General features: G+C 39.1%; 1 protein-coding gene across 5 annotated transcripts in view; it reads left to right on the top strand.

The window, feature by feature from the left end:
- Positions 1-19,573, top strand: part of POLQ (DNA polymerase theta) — a 57,818-nt gene that overhangs the window by 3,757 nt on the left and 34,488 nt on the right. For 2 of the 5 annotated variants that reach the window (XM_037387443.1, XM_037387444.1), the window contains exons 3-12: positions 252-434; positions 1,515-1,645; positions 3,049-3,205; positions 7,663-7,771; positions 10,392-10,611; positions 12,516-12,660; positions 12,758-12,904; positions 13,971-14,183; positions 17,405-17,547; positions 18,738-18,942. In XM_037387443.1, coding sequence (XP_037243340.1) covers positions 252-434; positions 1,515-1,645; positions 3,049-3,205; positions 7,663-7,771; positions 10,392-10,611; positions 12,516-12,660; positions 12,758-12,904; positions 13,971-14,183; positions 17,405-17,547; positions 18,738-18,942 — 1,653 coding nt within the window. The other 3 variants (XM_037387445.1, XM_037387446.1, XM_037387447.1) reach the window with 3 other exon arrangements.

Raw genomic sequence — 19,573 nt, 5'->3', positions numbered from 1 at the left:
AGCTGCTTTGTCTCAAAAGCAAATATCAGAGCAAGACTTTGGTGAATAAATGATTTGAATGTGGAAAATCTTACAGGAGAAAAAAATTGCAAAAACTGTCAGGAGATAAGGAGAGTGGTGGAACATACACAAGAGATATTGAAAAATATAGGGATGATAGTTTCTTGTTATCTTTTCTCATAATACAGGAGCTTGTAGAAAAGTTTGACCTTTAGGTGATCTCTTTATTTTTTTATTTTCTCATCCCAAAGGGCAATATCAGCAGGTAAATGTTCCTGAAGAACAAGCAGACAAGTTGCTCCTTGCAAGCTGGGGTCTTCCCAAAGCAGTTCTAGAGAAATACCACAGTCTGGGAGTAGTGAAGATGTTTGAATGGCAAGCAGAATGCTTAATGCTCGGACAAGTTCTGGAAGGGAAGAACCTAGTTTACTCAGGTATGCAAACGTCTGACAAAACCAGTCCTCCCTAACTTTCCCAGTACCATTTACAAGAACGTATTGGTGCTGAAGGATTCTGATCTGGTGGATAAAAAGGTCAAGATTCTCTTTTTTTTCTGGAGAGACACTATTAAGATCTGTCCCTCTGCTGTACCTCAGTCCTGGCTTGAATGGACTCCATTCAAGGTGTGAGGAGAGACTTTTCCCTGTTTTCTCTGTTAATGTTCCTTTGGAACATTAGGAGTTGATCAGTGATAACTCACTCTTTTTATTACAGACTGTGTGAACCAGGAACTGAATGATAACAGCAGCGTTAGATACAAATACTTTTGAAAATGTTATTTATTATCTAATTTTTTCAGTCTCTTTATTCTTTTTCTTCACCTGGGGAAGGGGGCATGGGGGAGCAGCGCAGAAGGGAAAGTAGGACTGGTGGACTAGAAATCTGTGGGAAATTACAACTTGAGTGTCTACTCCCCATGGGAAGAAGGTCCCAGAGCAGCACTGGGCAGATGAAGAATTTAGAAGAGGGGCAGGTGATTTTCTTAGGCTTGGATTTGAGCTTTATTTCCTTGGTTCAAGGAGACTTTGGGCCTGATTTCCAGGTAATGGCTGTTCCCTGGTATGTGGCATCTCCTCCACAGTTTTCTGTGGATGATGGATGGCAAACAGCAATGCTCACCAAGCAGAGGGTTTAATATATTTATGGGTTAGGTCAATAAGGTAGTGGCTGAGCTCTCCTGTCCAACCAAGAAACTTTAGTGGGATTTTTTTGTTTGGTTGGGTTTTTTTTTCTCTTTGCTTATCTCTGAGCTGCTGTTGCTTCTGGAGCAATATGCCTTGGTAGTGTGATGAAAGAGGCTAGAAGAGAAATACTTTGCCATCTTCTTGACACTTTATTGGGTTAACTGCAGATGTGGTTGTGGCAGTGGGAGAGGGGCATTTGTTGAAGAGTCCTGCCCCAATTTCTCCAGTAACTGCTTTCTATGCTAACTTTATGATGCTTGTTCCTTGATATTTTTTTTTTATACCTTTAGAAATTAATTTAAAACAAAGAGCTTTTCCCCCCCCCGCCAGCTCCTACCAGTGCTGGAAAGACTCTTGTTGCAGAACTGCTGATTTTAAAGCGAGTCCTGGAGACTCGTAAGAAAGCTCTTCTCATCCTTCCCTTTGTCTCTGTCGCCAAGGAGAAAAAATGTTATCTGCAGGTAAGTAACATTCAAGGAGGGTAAATTTATGAGTTGTAATTGTTGGGTCACATTTTTTAAACAGTTAGAAGTTTTTGTATGGATTTTAGAAAAGAAATTTTGCAGAGTTGTTTCAGAAAGAATTTGTACATAGTTTAAAATTTGCTCTCAATCTAAGTTGGAGATAAAAAAAAATGAAAGTTTTAGCCAAAAAGGGAAACTTGGAAAAAATTTAAGGAGTTCATTAAAATATTTTATTTCAGCTTTGACTTTTACAGCATTGTTACTTGCATTTCTTCACAGATTTTCTAATCCACAAACTTTAAAACAATTTTCCAGTTAGAGATTGTGTCTGAAAAAATACAAATGGAAGGTATCAACATTATATGAAAGGATAGAATGATGTTTCAGCTTTCCTTTGGGTGTTCTACCAGAATTTCGTGACTTTGATTTCAGTTTGACTTTGCTAAAAATTTGTTCTGACAGAATGTTGTTATGTCTTGGCTTCCTCACCCCAGCTATTTAAAAACAAAATTACTGTGGGAACAGTCTTTTTAAATAAAAATATATTTTTCTTGAAAGACTTTCATATCAAACGTTTCCGTTAGTTAATATGTTGAAGAAACAACGGTTACTAAAACCAAATACAAAACCAGCAGGCATTTTTGTTACAGTTTCTGACCTTTAAGATGTTTTGGGTGTTAATAAACTGAAATGGTATCTTAACCTTGCACATTGCTAGGAAATGATGTAAACTGAGTGCAGAAGCTACTTTGCAGTGATTGAAGATGCTTTTGCTTTAGTCTTACAATGCTGGAGGATCATCGATGCTGTGTTGTACTACTCCTGGCCTAAGGTTTGGCTGTAGCTGCACTTGAAGACGTACGGTATCCTGTGCACCTGGTTCAAACATTCGTACCTTTTGTTAATGCAGTGAGTAATGTGCCTAAGCTTTGGCACTGCAGCAATAAGCCATGGAAGAAAAGAAGTCGTCATTTCTTGAATTTCAGTGGGAGATGTGACATCTTTGTGTTTGGGGTCTCACAATTTGGCTTTTGCCCAGGATTTCTCAGGAGCAAGGCTTCTTTGTACATAACCCACTGGTGTTATAAACTGTTGCACTGTGTGTTCTCTAACCTTTTTAATGGTAAATTTTTTAATGCAAAACCGAGGTCTCCATCTCTTAGTTCTGTACACTTTGTCCTGCAATGTATACTGTGTGGCCTCTGCTTTGGAAATAAAAAATGACAGCGGGGAAAAAAAAGTAGCAATAACTGGCTGAGCTATGGCTTTAATCTGATTAGTTGGCATTATAAGTATTAGAAATTGTCATTAAGGATGCAGGTTTTTATGTGATTCCAGCAGGCATTGGTCAAAATTCAGAGCTGTAACCTTGGCATGACATTCTGTATTTTTGAAAACAGGCCCTGTTTCAGGAGGTGGATGTAAGAGTTGAAGGCTATATGGGAAGCATGTCTCCTGCTGGACGTTTCTCTGCCCTGGATGTGGCTGTCTGCACCATTGAGAAAGCCAATGGTCTAATCAATAGACTCATAGAAGAAAACAAAATGGACTCACTGGGTAAAATACTACTTGTGTTGACTGTTATGGGGATGAGGTATATCATATACTCTGAGTACATGTGAAATTATGGGACACTGTTATTTTTTGCTCAGTTCTGTATGTGACAGACATGCCATATAGGAACACTGAGCAATTTTTCTTCTTGCAGAGCACCTCTGATTTGAATTTAGGAAGGCAGGCAGGACTATTCTATGTAGCTCAGTGGCTGGGGTGAGTAGGTAGAAGCTGCAGGTTTTAGTTTGTCTGATGTGGATGACAATCCACAGACAGTGATTAGCTGCAATAAGCAGTGATTCCTATAGCTAGAAAATGTCTTCTAATTAATGAAATTGAATTAAAGGTCTGGGATATGTTTGAGTTCAAGAATGAATGTATGTATATTTATGTTTTGAACAGGGACTGTGGCATCCATGGTTTATCTTCATTTGGCTCAAGGAGGAGGAGGAGGAATTGTGTTTAGTACTCATCTGGGTCCAGATAAGAGGAAGGAATACATACAGCTCCTCTGGGTAGTCAGGGTGACTAGGAGGGCTGTGACATTCATTTCTCTCTTGTAGTTTGCTCAAAAGACTTCTGTCCTTTTAACGTAGGCTTCTGGGTCACTGTGGCCCTGATGGCCACTAGATAATGGTAGTATTCATTTAGTATTTGGGAGGAGATACAAAGCCTGAAGAAGCCTTATGTTTCCAGTGTGTACTTGAAGAGAGACGTTGTTTTCCTAGTCCAATCAGAAGTTTGTTCTTGACTTTGTTTCCCTAGTCAATAAAGCCATACCCGGTTATCTTTTGTACAGTAATTCCTCCCATCTTCGCTCTAGCCTGTAACCTAGCTGGTTGGTTACTATTTTAAGAATATAAAAATTGGAAAACTAGATGAGTATCAAACTGCTCTGAGACCTCCACCTATGAAACTGCTGTTCCATATGCATTTGCTGTCAATTTTCTTCAGCATTGTGTACCAGGAGAGTAAACACAAGAGAGAATAAGGGGAATAAAGTCTGGCAGTTTTTTTCAGTGGGAGATCATGGGATAAGAAATTTGCACCTGGATCTGTAGGGGCTGCATCACCATGAAAGCTTTAGACTGCTGGTGGGCTGGAAGATGAGTGGATGACCATGGTTGTGCAGCGTTTTAAGTTGATTTGAATTGAGGATCCTACAGTCCAGCCTGATTCTTGAATGTATATCTTCATCCCTTCCCTTGCAGGAGAACTGGTGATCATGCAGTTAGTTATTTCAATATATGGCTACTTAGTTTAGGATTTTTTTGTTTTAAAATAGGGCTAGTTTGATCCTAGGTCACCACTCCATACAAGCTGTATGCCATAAGGCAGAGAGTGTGGTCACGGTGTCCATATTTATGTTGGCCTAGGTGCCATGGAAGCATATTCAGTATACTGAAAAGTATTGTTTAATGATATAATCTCTCAGAAGTTAGAGATACGCCAAACCCCTTTGGTTGGTACCTCCATTTTATCCCTCATTTTGTTGTGCTCTCTAAGATGAATGTACCTGAGAAGAGTCATACAAGTATAATCAGCCAAGTGATTACAAGATTTTAATTTGAACATGTGTCCTTAACACCGATACCTCAAAGTGTGACATTTTTCTTTCACCATTTGAAAATGCATTTGCTGCAACCCTCAGTTTCCCTTGTGCCCCAATATGACAGCATAACTGAAATTAGGGTAAAAATGTGTGGGGTTTTTTCTTTATATGCTTATTTGAAATTAATTTTTAAATTAAATTTGAGTTTAAAAATAATCTGTTAGAAATTGACAAATCATCTATTTGGAGATAAATTTTTGTAAAAGCTGCAAAAGACGGGCATGAGCTGAAAATGCCAGTTTGTCACCTAAAGCAAGCTTGTCTGAGACTGCAAGATTGTCCCTTGTCTTGTAATTAATTCTAAATTTAGACCAGTTCATAACCAGGGTGTTCTATCTTTTGAGATGAATTATTGGGAGATGACTGCAGTTCTGGCTGGATTCCATCTCAAGCTTGGATTGTTCCTTTTGTTGGTGTCAATCCCCTGCTGATAGCTCATGTTGCCTTTGGAAATTGTTGAGTGAAACTCAAATTCTCTGCCTGGCAGAGCTCTCTTTCAGTTAAAAGCAATTTTGTGTTGCTAATTAGCATATAACGTGTGTCAGTTTTGAACATCCAGGTACACAGGAGATGATATTCCTCATGTTATTCAGCCTCTTGACACTGATGCTAAAGAAGTTTTTAGGAAAGTGGATTAGAGAAGAATCTGCAGCCTTCTCAACGTGTCAGCTGGGAATGGATTTGTAATGTGCTGTTGTGATACTTGTTTCTTTTCTTAATTGAAACAAAATTAAAAAATTACTAGTTGAATTAAATTTTAAAAAATATCAAATCCTTGCTGCCTGTTATTCAGAACTTTTTAGTTTTAAACAGGATATAGACTTAAAGCAGCCTAGTTATTTTACAGTAAATGTCTGCAATAGCTCTCAGGTACTTTTTAGTAGGTTTTTTTCAGCAGTCTTCTAGGGACACACCTAATTTGCTGACAGAAATAGGAGTCTGAGGCTAGCCTGATTTTCAGTAGCAATGCAATATGACAAAATTCTGGCCCCACTTGTACTCCTGAGCTTTTTGTTGAGCAGAAAATACCATTGCATGCTGGGACATGAAGTCCTCCTTGGCTTCAATTCTGCTTAAGATCAGGATAGCTTTGTGAAAAATACTGGTTGCCTGATTGCTCCTGCCGTGTTATCCCAGTGGGTGTGTTCTGAATGTTGCCTGAATAGATGAGAGCACTTGCATGTGTGACAGTAAGGTCCCACCAGCTTGCACACTGCCAGGGCAACACGATACACAGCTTTACTGTGGGTTTGAAATATGTATTACAGCTAAGTAGCAGCAGGAGGTATAGAACGTGTGTCCTGTACAACAAACAGTGGCGTTGCCTGTGCTTTGGCCTGTGGGTATCATTAGGCTTCATTTCAGGAAGCAAAATGTGCTGCTGCTTGGCACAAAGACTGGAAAGGTAACTTGTATGAATTTTACTTTGGTAGATATCTGATTACACTGTCCTGTTTCAGCTGCTGGAAGAATTCAGACAGACTGTTGTATGGGGAAGCAGGATGAAGCTTTTTCTGGTAGCTGAATAAATATGTATTTGGTGACCAATGAATTACCATTTTTTACAGGCAAGCATGGAATGGAGGAAGTACAGGAAGACAGAGGAGCTGGATGGGTGGGAGTTTGTAAAAGAGGCTGATGAAGCAGTGCAGCACTCTTTTCTAACTTAAGTGGCTTAAAAGAGAAAGGGGGAGAAAACAGACGGAGAGAGAAGGAACATATGTAGGAAGGAGAGGAAAAAAATGGGAAGGAAAAATAGCATTGAAACAGATAATATAAGGTCACATTTGCCCTTAAGCTACTGCTATTTTAGCTGTACTGGGAAGATATTACATAGCTTCATGAAAGAGAAAACAAAACTCCACAGCAGCAGAACTAATGAAGCCTCACGTCCTCTGTGCCCTGCTTTTTTTTTTTTTTTTTTACCTTCTTTCATCCTCTTTCATCCTCTTCCATGTCCCTGTGACCCTGTCAACTGGCCAGAAAGGGTTCATACTGCTGCTAGCTGGGATGTGTGCAGGAGGTGTGCTGGGTGGCTGAGTTGCAGTGGCTCTATGTTTTCTCCTCAGGGGAGACCCTAGTCTGGTCTGTTGTCTCCAGCTGCTGGTATTCAGAATGCTTCTTAGACATTCTTTTCAATATTTCTACACCTTACAAATTTGATGGAGGCAGCTAATAGATTAAAAAGTCCTTTACAGGAAGTAGGATGACAACAGAGCAGTCGTGTAAGGATTCCTTTTCACTAGAAAGCTAAAGCTAAATAGTGGAGCTCATTCAGGTTTGGTTAGTGAAAAAAGATATAATAGGAAGCAGGCTATGCCAGTGTAATTACATCTGCTCTAGGTTTTTTTTCTCACATTACTGCGTTAATAAGGAGTGATGTTTATAAAACTAAGATAGTGATGTCAACAAAGCTTTTGGCTAGCTCATTTGGGTGCTGGGATGTTCTTTTCTAGACACTCTGAAGCCTGAGTTTTACTTGCAAAGAGGTAATTTTTTGTTTTTTGTTTTTTTTTAAAAAAAAGTAGTAATATATTACATTATAGATCCTGCAATACCATTTTGTGTAGTGGCTGGACTAACAACTCAACCTATTTATTTTTATTTTTTTAAAAGCTGATTTTTTATGTGTGTGATGTTGTGGGGGGTGTGAAATGTCATGACATTGGTCATGATTTATCTGTCTCAGAAGAATCAGTGACAGAAGGAAGCCATAGTGGTGTTGGTAAGCACAGCTGGATTTATGAATGTAAATTTCAGTTCATCATGTGGAATATGAAAAGATCAAGGCTATCTGTTCTTAGTTTGGAGTTTTGCCAAATGTAACCTGAATGCTTCTCTTTATCAGGAGTGGTGGTTGTGGATGAGTTGCACATGCTGGGAGACTCTCATCGAGGATATCTGCTGGAACTCCTCCTGACCAAAGTTAGATATGTTACAGAGAAGGTTGCAAAACGGTGGGTAGACCAGGATGTTTGTCTTTTAATGCTAAATTATGGATGACTCTAAATATTTTGTTCTCTGGATAATTGGAAATTTGGGTTAGCTTCAAGGTTTTTATTGGAGTGATGACCTGGACTATTTTGGTTATTAAGGTCTCATCATACCACCTCTCAGGGGCCTGCCAGTGTAGTCAAAACCTCTTTTCCTCGTGGTTTTCAATTTCTGTGCTACCATGGGATTTGTTCTCTCAGGAAAAGAAATAAGGCTGCAGCTTTCATTTACTTTTTTAGCCTATTTAATTTTTTTTAAAACTTTCTATTATTTCTGTTAATGTTTTTTGCTAGTAGATTTGCTCTGCTTAATTTTCCATTGTTTCATGGAACGAGGTATTTAGCCTACTGAAGTGTTCAGGTGTTGTGGAAGAGTGGGTATGCTGCTAACTTGTCAGTGGTGAATTGATCAGAAGACTGAAGAGGATGTGCCAGTAGTTTTCTGAGTTAGCACTGCTCAGGGTGATGTGTGGTTTTGCTTATAACATGTGATAGCCTAGTTGTTGCATAGTTTCTTGCCTTTAGCACAACTGATTGTCGAGATGTTTCCTAAGGGCTTTAGAGGCTTTTAAGAATTCAGTATCTAGATTCCCAGCACCAAACTGTCCAGTGGCTCCATAGTGCCCTAACACAGACAAAGGCAAATGGAGGAGATGGTGTATGGATCTTAATCTTTATTGGTGGTGCTGAAAGAAGACTCAAAATCAACTGTTCCTTTAGCACCAAAAGCTAGATTTTGTGTTTTCTCTGCTGCTTCCTGTCTTGTGAGTTGTACCAGTGCTGGGCTAAGCACAGACTACCTGTTTAGTTCTGGGGGAACTGCCATTTCTACATTGGGTCTCAAACGGACATTTTAGCCAGTATTTCCCATCCTGATTTCCAGGATCCAGCAGTGTTCTGGGTCTAATCACATCTGTCTTTTTCTGATATTCTCCCTGTAAGTCCTGGAAGCCAATACACTTCAGAGCAATGTGCGTGGTTTTGCCACTCCTTTTACCTTGGCTTATCATGTAGCTGCAGTAGAGATGCAGGTCCACTCTCTGCTTCCCTCCCTTGCATTCAAGAAGCAGGAAGGAGAAAACATTTGTCAGGGAAAAAGGGACAGATGCATCAAGGGATGTTCCTGGGAAGACACAATACTTCAGCCTTCACCATATAGGCACTAGGGCCCATATTCTCCATCTCTCCATCATGGTGGAGTTGACATTGGTTCCCCATACCACTTACTGACATGAAGGAGGTGACTGCTATTTTTGTTTTGGAATCCACTTGAGATTCCTGGAGTTGAAGACCACCTTTTCTTTGGTGGACACTTCTGGACCACTTTTGTGGTGCTTTCTTCCCTGTTATTTCATGGGAGTCCCTTTATCAAAATTCTTTAAACACTGACCAATTACCAGTGCTTTTAAGAGCTTTTGAAGTGGTTGGTGGGACATCCCACTGAAGTATAAGACTGTCTTTGCATCAAGAGAATGTTCTGTGGTGGCCACTGCAAACATGGGTACCCTTGCTAATCTGTGAGGCTTTTGAAGATGCAGCCAAAATTCTGCAGCAGATTTTTCTTCTCCCCAGTCAACGAGTGTGTTGTGGAGCTGGAACGTTTTTCATTGTTTGAGGTCAACAGTTGCTGTAGGGGGAAAAAATCTGCAACCTAGATAGTGGAGCTGTACTAGCAAATACTTGAAGAACTTGGATAAGAGAGAGCCTGCCTTTCCACATTTTCCTTATTTCTGTCTCACCAGTGACTGGCCTTTTTTACTCTAGCTTCTGGGTAGTCTTATTTCCTCTGTCTTGTCTTTGCCAGGACTACCAGGATCTTCTAAGAAGGTTCAGGCTGCTTCTGAGCTCATACTGATTTGTCAGACCTTTTCATTTTTTAAAGTCTCAATTTGTGGCTCAGTGCAATGCAAATGAGTAGTTTTCAATGTAGGCTTAGGAGCATAAACTCCCCCCAGTTGTGTGGATGTAAAAGCTTGAATAAAAATATACATTTGGGTATCTAAATTAACGGTTTGTGTTTTCAGGCCAATGAATGTTAAGAGGCCATTACTTCTCACTGCCTTTAGTGGAAGCTGCTGTTCAGCACTTTGAGAGCTGAAGCTGCTTGCTTCTTTGCTGAACTAAGGGCTTTGGTTTCCAACTCTAGGAAGACCTTACTCTAGTATAATTTGTCCTGAAATTGAAACAAATGGGAGTGTTTTAATTAAGGCATTTAAGCTTAGAAAGACTGCAGTAGAGATTGAACCATTTCTTTATTCCCATGTTTTTGTTAATGGCAAGGAAATAGTTGATTTATTTATTTCAGTTTCTCCAAATATGCAGTCAGTTTATGGCTGCCGTTACCTAAAGGAGATTAAGGTTTAGGTTCAAAATGATAAAAAGTTGAATTGTCTTGTTATCAATGCATAATTTGACATTGTGTTTGCCAAGTGTGGAGCATGGCTTGTTTCTTTGTTAAGAAATTGAAAAAACATAGCTTTGCACTTTAGATGCTGGAAGGAAGTAGACTTAGTTGTTCTGAACACTTTTCCAGAACAGTAGCCTGTGTTGCCATTAACTTTCATTTTCTTTTAACCGCTTCCAGGCAGGTGAAGATGGCCAGTCACAGTTTTGGTGGGATACAGATAGTAGGCATGAGTGCTACCCTCCCTAACTTGGGACTCCTAGCCTCATGGTTAGATGCAGAGCTATACTGCACGGATTTTCGCCCTGTGCCCCTCAAGGAGTGGGTGAAAATTGGCAGCAACATTTATGACTCCTCCATGAATTTAGTGCGAGAATTCCAGCCCAAGCTTCAGCTGAAGGTAACAAAACTCTGAGCACTGTCTTTGGGATAACATCTTTTGCAGAGCTAAAGTTAAAAAGGCAGCTACGGGTATGTTTTAGTTTTTTTTTTTTAAATTAGATGACATTCCTGACTTCATTGTTTACTTCATAGATGGTATGCTCAAACTGAAAACAAATTTTTTTTTTTGTCTTCTAATGATTTAAACAAAAACCAGAACAAACATACTCACACTCATGAAATTCTCGGAAGTTTCTTGAATCTGACTTGAAGATAAAGTTGACTTTGCAGTTACCTTGTTTCTGAGCACGTGACAGGTATAAAGAGTTTGATTCTTCCCTTACCCACCACCCTATCTTGTGTCCTGGAATCCACTTCACTTTCATAAATGAAGGTAAGTATTTCCTGGTTAGGTCAATAAATTTGCATTAATTGATGGGAGAATATTTTTGCATTAAAATCTGGTGTTGAACCTACTTTTGTTAAACTACTGAATGATCTAATTTTTTCAGTGATTAGAAGGCAGATGTCCATCCTGATTCTTCTGAATCTCTTTTCAATATTTTGTCCTTTTGCACACTTGAAAAGGATATGAAAAGTTAAAGGTAACCTACTATAATGATTTGGAAGAACCAAATGCGTAGAAGTGGGAAATTTGGACTTTCTACTTGAAGGTTCCTTTTCTGTGCAGTTTTTGAAGGGTGAGCTCTCTCCCCAGTCCTTTCAACGGCTGTCTGTAATACTAGTGCATTAGTTGGACAATATGTGCTGAATGCCAGCAGGGTTTTGGAGTGTTTTGTACCCAGTTCTCCTGCTGCACAAACATTCTGTTTTCAGTAGCATGGTGGCACAGCAAGGAAAAAGGATCATAAAACAAAAGGGAATGTACATGACAAGAATATCTGGAAGCTTGCTTTCATATGGTCATATTGAGAAGGTGATGTTACATCTCCTTTTCTGGATATTTTTTGGTGGTTGCTTTGGATAGGTCCTAAATTAAGTGAGAGGAAGAACTGAACTAGGTTTGTGACTCAACAGTTTAAGGGAACTGGCTTATTTTCTAAGACCGGATGATCCTCTTGGGCTTGAAATCTATCACTGGACCTTCAGATTTCTGTTGTGTGCCTCGGACTGGACCAGGAAAGGGGACTTGACCTTACCACTTCTGATGAATTTGGCTGAGTCCTTACTGAGCTTTTGCTGTGTATATGCAGTTCCTGCCATTGCTCCCTTGTTTGCATTTGCATTTTAGTGCTTTTTATTTCTTACTGTACGCCTACATTTTCTCTTCCTCCTTTGGCCTGCTTGCTGAAAGAGAATCTGGCTTAGCCAAGCAAAACAGATCAGTCGCAGGAACTCTCTGAGGATGTTAAAGCCAAAAAGGCAAGCTGTAAACAGTAGGGTTTTGCATGCACATCTGTATACGTATCCATAAAAGCCTGCCGCTGTATCCTGAATATTGCAGTCTTTGGTCAGCAGTGCTTGCTGGGTGCATCTTATTGGGGATGCTTAGATGACTACATCTCATGCTTTTAGTTCAGACATTGTTAGTTACTGTAGAGGGATGTTTTCCCTTGGGGCTCTTCTTAGTTCTTCCCCACTGCTGTTAGCCATGACATGGAGGTTGGAATGACTTTTTGTTGCATTGTATGGCCTTCATTCAGAAATGGATTTATGAAAGCAAGATGTAAAACCTTAGATTTATTCATGGGTAGGTTTAGGGCTGTCCTCAACAATGTGGTCGTATAGTGCTTGGAGTTTCTAAAGCAAGACAGAAACTGAGATAACAGTGCTCCATCTGCTTTGGTTGCTCCTCTTTCTGATCTGAAGTAGAAGATTCCCACTGTGACACAGAAGAATGGACAGCATTTACAAACCCCATTCAGTGTGAGAGTGCATTGAAAATATTTTGTCTCAATTCAGGGAGATGAAGACCATGTTGTGAGCCTGTGTTATGAGACTGTTTGTGATGGCCATTCAGTCCTGCTTTTCTGTCCATCCAAGAACTGGTGTGAGAAGCTGGCAGACATCATTGCCAGGGAATTCTACAGTTTGCAACAGGCTGAGAGTAAGAGAAAAGTAGTTAATAGAAGACTGTAGTATGCATAGTGCCTTTAATGAAAAATAATTTTAGTAGAAACTATGAAAATACTTTTTCTCCCAAGGTTCTGCAAAAAACTCAGCCCTTGCCCCAGTTGCTGTGGACAGAAAAGGGATTGATGAGGTTCTGGATCAGCTAAAGCGTTCTATCTCGGGCCTGGACTCTGTGCTCCAACGTACTTTGCCATGGGGAGTGGCATTTCATCATGCAGGTATTCCTGAATATCTTGGTCTTGAATTCCGTAATGATCAAGTCATATGGGTTCTTTTTGCTGTGGTTACCAGTAATTTACCAGTTGCTTTTGTAAGCCTTCCATAGCTTATGACTGAATTAAAGTGCTTTGAGAATCTCACAGTTAAAAGTAAACTCAAAATTCTTCTATTGTGGCCAAAGGCTTTAATTCACTAATAGTTACGATAAATCTTTCTGTTGTGTTGGATAACAGCAACTTTTTAAACACAACTTAATTTTTTTTGGTGAAATGCCTGAAAAATTAGCTGATTTGCAGCTCAAGCATTTTCAAAGCTGCCAGAGTATTTCAGAGCAATTTTGCTAAACTTAATACTGAAATAGATGAGTTAATAGAAGTGGTATAACACTGAAGAAAAAATAAAAGGAGAATGAGCTGCAAATGTGTCTTGTTAGATATTTTAGTTCTTAGTTAAGTAGGTAATAGTGTATGTCAGCTCTAGGTCCGCTGAGAGAAAGGACTGACTCCAGAAGAGCGAACAGTAGCTATAGCATTGGATATGTAGGGGGAATAATTCCAAATACTTATAGAGTGTGGGTTTCTTTCTCAGGAATAAAATTGCCCTGAAGCCCTCAAGGAAATGTAGAAAGATATATATTAGACCTATAACTTGGAATGGAAATAATGAGGGAGGATTCCAGGGTCAGGATGGCAAAGACTAAATCCTAGTTCTCTGCAGTGTTTGTTGCATCCAGTTTTCTTCTTTTTATTTTATTTTTTTATTTACTTGCAGTGCTTGTAGATGTGTAGTAAATAGTTGTTCATCTTGCTACAATGTGTACAAGCACCTTAGAAAAGTTAGTTTATAACTATTACTGTCAGTTGGATAATGAAAACTTAATGGTAAAATTCTGCTTCACTTATAGTTCAGAAGAAATTAACTCATTTATTGTTGTGAGTCTAGTTCCTAACACTGAATGGCGTAATGTTCATTAAATTTGTTCTTCCCCTTGCTTGACAGTAATGTTATTAGCTCTTAAATGCAGTCTTACCATTACTAGGTTCACTAAAAGTTGTCTCTCCTCAGGTCTTACTTTTGATGAACGGGACATCATTGAGGGAGCCTTTCGTCAGGGCTTGATCAGAGTCCTAGCAGCAACCTCCACACTCTCATCTGGCGTGAATTTGCCTGCTCGCCGAGTGATTATACGAGCTCCCATGTTTGGTGGCAGACTGCTGGACATTCTTACTTACAAGCAGATGGCTGGAAGGGCTGGCAGGAAAGGAGTAGACACAGAGGGTAAGCAGAAGCTTTATTAACATTCTGTAAGAATGGTGTTAACCTGATTAAATCCAGGGCAGTGCTTTGCAATTAGTGACTAATCATGATGAATTCCTTTGGTATTCCGTATGATTAAGTTAATCAAGATGAATTTGTTTGGTATTAATGGAGTAAAAATTGTAATTCCCAGGGGATTCAGTTCATTGCATGAGACTCACTTTAGTATTTACATGTCAGTTACTTTAGGAACTAACGGGCTATTTCCTCCTTCAAATTCTTGTTAGCTTCTAAAGCTGTGTTGTTAATTTGCCGTAATTCTATGATCCATGGTCAATTTACTAAAGCATTTACAGTGAGCTCTCATTGGACAGGCCTAAAATGTAAGAAATGTATTTAAAGTCTACAACCATAACTTGATAAATCTCTTGTCTGAAGTTCAGATTTGGATTTGTTAAACTTCCACTAAACTTAACCATAACTTTTATGGATCTTGAAAGTAGTGATGCGACAGAGAGACAGAGAAATATGAACAGTAGTTCATAGATAATATGGTGTCTTCTTGCATACACCAGCACTGATTGATGTTCAACAAAATAGTCCTGCCTGTTACTTTAACTTGCAATGGAAATTTATCTTCATGGATGGTATTTGGAAATATTGTATTGTACAAGTATAAACACAGTAGAAAATAAGAAGTTCAGCAGAAGTGGGAAGTGGGATTTACCCTACTGATGGTTTGATTGGTGCTTGCACGAACCCTATGTAAGCAGACTGTTCTTACATTTAACTTTCTATTTTTGCCAGAGTAGCATAGCAACAGTATGTTTTGCGACCTATATCTCTGTGAGCTATCCCTATGTGTTAAAGAAAAGGGCAGCTGCATGCTGTATTTTGAAATTTTCCGGACTTTGTCATTTGAGTGTAGCTGGCAGGTGTAAAATTAAGTTATTCCTTGAAGTTTCTTTTCCCGCGCCCCCCCCCCCCCTTCAAGTTACAATAATTAGTACCCTTTTTTGATGGTTCTGATGTGACTGCGTTTTGCACAGTAAGCAGTTGATTTTATGCTGATGAGCTTCATGAATGTGCCTTTTTTTTCCACTCTGCAGAGTTTTTTGGATGAGAACATAAAGCTATATTACCAGCTGCTACTCTTAGCTGGAAAAAATACCTTATCTAGATGGGAAATTCAGCTGACAGACAGAAGATAAATGCTGTTAGGTTGATTTCCTCCTCCCCTACCATCATTGTAGTGTTGCATTGTCTCAGGTTTTGATTTTTAATTTTTTTTTTTTTTGTGTGATTTGTTGGAAATTTAAAAACCTCATTTCAGAAAATGAAATGGGATTATTTTTGCATTCATCAGAACTGTTGTATTCCCAAGATGAAATAGGTAAAGCTGTTCAATATCACTGAACAAAACCTAGAAATATAATAGGGCCTTTTTTGCTTTTAATGGAGCTTTATGCCTAGATAGCCAGAGTCTTCTGGTGTTTGTCTAGTCTGATGCTAACCTAGACTTCTCCTCTCATCTGAAATGTTCATAAGGGATCTCAGAACAGTTTAGCCATGTCCCTGTCTGTCTGTTCCTTGTTGTGTCAGTCTGTGTCATGTTGTGTGTCATGTGTCCCCCCCCCCCCCAAGTTTACTAGGTTGCCATTAGTGGCTTTAAGTTCTGAGTGGCATCTTGGGAAAGGGTTTCCCCAGGTCTTGAATGATTGTTATGTAATGTAGAGCCAGGTGATTACCCATCTTTTGTTAGATTTATCACACTGAAGAGTTGAAATTTTCAGAGGGAAGTGTAGGTCATGTCATAACCCAAATAAAAATGAGTGAACATTCTTCATTGCTGAAATCAAAATGAGCTTTGCTTTCACAAAACAATGCTTACAGACAGTTTATCTTCTGTACTTTCAGCTCTGGCAACAGTGCATGAACAACAGATGTCAAAAGTTTCAAAATCACAGAGACACATCCTCTGAACCTGTCGTTCATGCTGTAACTCATTTATATAATCATATTTAAGCTGTATTTGGTTACTCACACACACTGCAATTTGTGTTATTTATTCTGTTCATTAAATTTACATGCTGTGTATTTTCTTTACCTCTGGATTTGCTAATTGTCGTAGCATTGCCATGGCTACATTTTTATCATAACTTAACATCCCTAGGATGTTACTGAGATACCTATTATCAAAATTACCTTGGTCTCCAGACTATGTGCACTTAAATCTTAACAAGTTATTATAAACCTATCATGGTATTTACTGTACAGCTAATCCAAATCTAATGCCCTCTTCTTATTCAAAGGCAAGCTTGTCCTACCCATAATTCATTTATACTGTGCCAGCTGGCAAAGCTTCTATCTATCTAGGTCTCCCAGGCACCTGGTTTCTCTATAGTGGCTTTGTTGAAAAAAATCTCCTTTATGTGACCACTGCATTTTCCAATAGTCTGTACTGTGATCTTGTTAAAGGAATTGGTCCATTATTTTTATTTTTGTTTCATGGCTCTGGGAGCTTTTTTGCCTCCCACAGAATTTTGGTAGCGAGGGATGAATTTAACAATGTCTGATAGAGAATTTTAAGATAAGGTATGTTTAGACGTACTTTCAGTGGAAACCATTCAGGATACTTAAGTTTTTATGTGTATGTGTATAAATGCATAGTAACTTAGATTAATAACTTTGGATTTCTGAATTAGTTTGCTATCTGTGTTATTTCATTTTGGGAGTGGAAGCTGGTTGACTTAATACAAAATGTCAAAGTGCTGTGCAGCTTTTATGTGTTCTTCTTGCTTTTGAGAATCTTTTCAGTTTAATAATGTAGTGCAGAAGAAAAACTTATGCCACTATGTATTATAGTTCCAGTCAATTCCAGAACAAGAAGCAAGAGTGTTTCAGCAGCACAGCAGATGCATAGAGAGGCTATGGAAGCTCCTTAGCTGATTCAGCAAGACTCTGACCACCTTAATGTAACTTTGACATTTGCTCTGCTTTTAAGTCTGAAGTGTTATGCATTTGTGGAGTTCTTACATAGCAAGGGATATACACTGTTCAAGGCTGTAAAGGTTTTTCTTCTTTTTTTTTATTCAGCTTTTTAAAAAAATGCGTACAGTTTTCCATTTCAATAATATGTCCTTGGTGAACTGTATGTAGCTATTACAGCACTAAGATGCAATACTACGGTCATTGTTTTGTTTTGTTTGTTGTGTGGGTTGTTTTTTTTTCTTTTCCTGTAGGTGAAAGCATTTTAGTTTGCAAGCCCTCAGAAAGATCAAAAGGAACAGCTCTGCTTCAGGGATCTCTCAAGCCTGTTTGCAGTTGTTTGCTTAGAAGAGAAGGGGAAGGTGTTGCTTCTAGCATGAAAAGAGCAATACTTGAGGTACGGGATACACAGAGAGGGATTAGAACTGTGCTTGCACTCTTGTAACTGTAGGATGGTTTCTTTTGTGACAGCATCAGATGTTTTCTGTGCACTTTCTTTCTCTTCTTTTTTCTCCTGTTTCAACCCAGGCGGCTTCGGAAGAAAATCACCAGGGTCTGCCAGCTTGCTTCAGTAGTCAGCATTTTGTTTGGTATATTTCAGTCTCTGCTTGCTGCAGATTAGGATGTGAGCATGCTCGAACAGGGGCTACTAAGCTTTGCTTTTGCATTTAGATATACTCAAACTGCAGTCAGAAGTAAGTGTAATTATTAAACTTCATGTGTGACCTGACAGTCTTAACTGGGAGATACTTGTAAATTATTGATCCCAGAGGCTTTGTAGACTGAACTGGGCCATGATGACATTTGTAGAATGTTGTAGGGTTCCTTATTTCCCCCCTCACCTACCTCTTTTGCACAGAAATTATTTGAATTTTGTAAATACATTTTTGGTGAACAAACAGATATGGTACTCAATTTGGTTCCTCTACCCCACCCTCCCCTGTAGAGTTCCCACAGGAGTAGAAAGGACTAAAAGGGTGTTACTCCACATAGGTGAGCTTATTTCTTTTTCCAAAGCTACTTTTGGGCTTGAACTGAGCTTAGACTCTTTAAATGCAGTTTGTTTGCTGTACTACTACTGTCTTCTGAAGGCTGCTGTGGTACTTAGAAGTTGGTTGTGATTTCATAGATTTTGAATTTTTAGCAGACGATGGGATTTTGTAACTGCTTTTTTCTACATAAGAGCTATCTAAAAGATGGGGGTTCCTTTTTGGTGGTGTTGCTTTATAACACGAAAAAATCCATTGTAGGCTAAAAACCCAGTGTTGGCTCAGCAAAACACCTAGGGCTGGTCACAAATATAAACTATTACTATGTGTATGTCCGCTATCAAAATAAGATTTTATAATTAATTCCTTCCTGTAGCTTAGTTCTCTTACTTCTACCTAAGGTGTCTTAAGTTCTTGCCAAGAAACATCCTTGCCAAGAAACATCCTTAAAGGTTGGCAGTTGCTTTGCCTCATGTTCCCCTCTCATGCTGATTCTTTAAAACTCAGGGATCTGACGGATCAATCTCTTTGATTCTCTAATCTGATGTTCTATTCTACTGCTTCTCTGGAAATAGGAACAAGTAGTTTTCTTCAACAGGTCATAGTGGGGGGAGTGGCCAGCACTCCAGATGATGTGCAGACCTACGCTTCTTGCACTCTTCTTGCATCCAGCTTGAAAGAAAGCAAGTGGGGAAATGAGAAAGCACAAGACAAAGTGCAGACTGGACCTATTGAGGCTTGTGTGGCGTGGTTGCTGGAAAATGAGTTCATTCAGGTTCTGGACTCCGGCAATGATGTGAAAGGTAATGTTAGTGTTCTTCCCAGTGATTGCAGTTAGCAGTTTTGAATCGGTAAATCTTCTGCAGCTGGGTAATGTTCAATATAATGAACATTTATAATGAGGACTTCTGTGCATTTTTGTTTTTATTTTAAAGTATCATGTGTATCATGAATATTTTAGCTTTCTGGAGGGTGTCTTTATACCTGCTTTAACATTTTTTGCATGCATGTGTTCTTGGAAGGCCTCTCTGTGCACGTCACCTCTGAGACTCATGTGTCCCGGTCTACAAATTCCCAAAACAGCTTTAAACAAGGCATACTTTTACCACAGGTTTTGTGCACATTAACTGTAGACTATGATTTTTGCCTTTCTGAGGAAGAACCAGTACATTCTAAGAGAGTATGGGTCTGTTCTAGAACTGCTTGGTATACATGGTTGCACTTTTTCCTGATTTTGCTGTTTTCTTAAAATGGCTAAGGATGAGACTCTTCCAGGAATAGAAAGAATCCCCATTACAGGTTGATTTGTATCTCTCTTTTAAGAAAAGATAATAGGAGATATTTAGTGTTCCTAAGAAAGGAATACCCAAAATGGTAACTCCTAGGTAGGTTGGCAGATGGGATTCCAGTGTTTTCTGTTCAAGTAGCTATCAG

The sequence above is a fragment of the Falco rusticolus genome, chromosome 5, assembly GCF_015220075.1.
Source record: "Falco rusticolus isolate bFalRus1 chromosome 5, bFalRus1.pri, whole genome shotgun sequence".
Lineage (NCBI taxonomy): Eukaryota > Metazoa > Chordata > Aves > Falconiformes > Falconidae > Falco > Falco rusticolus.
This window is presented reverse-complemented; position numbering and strand designations above follow the sequence as displayed.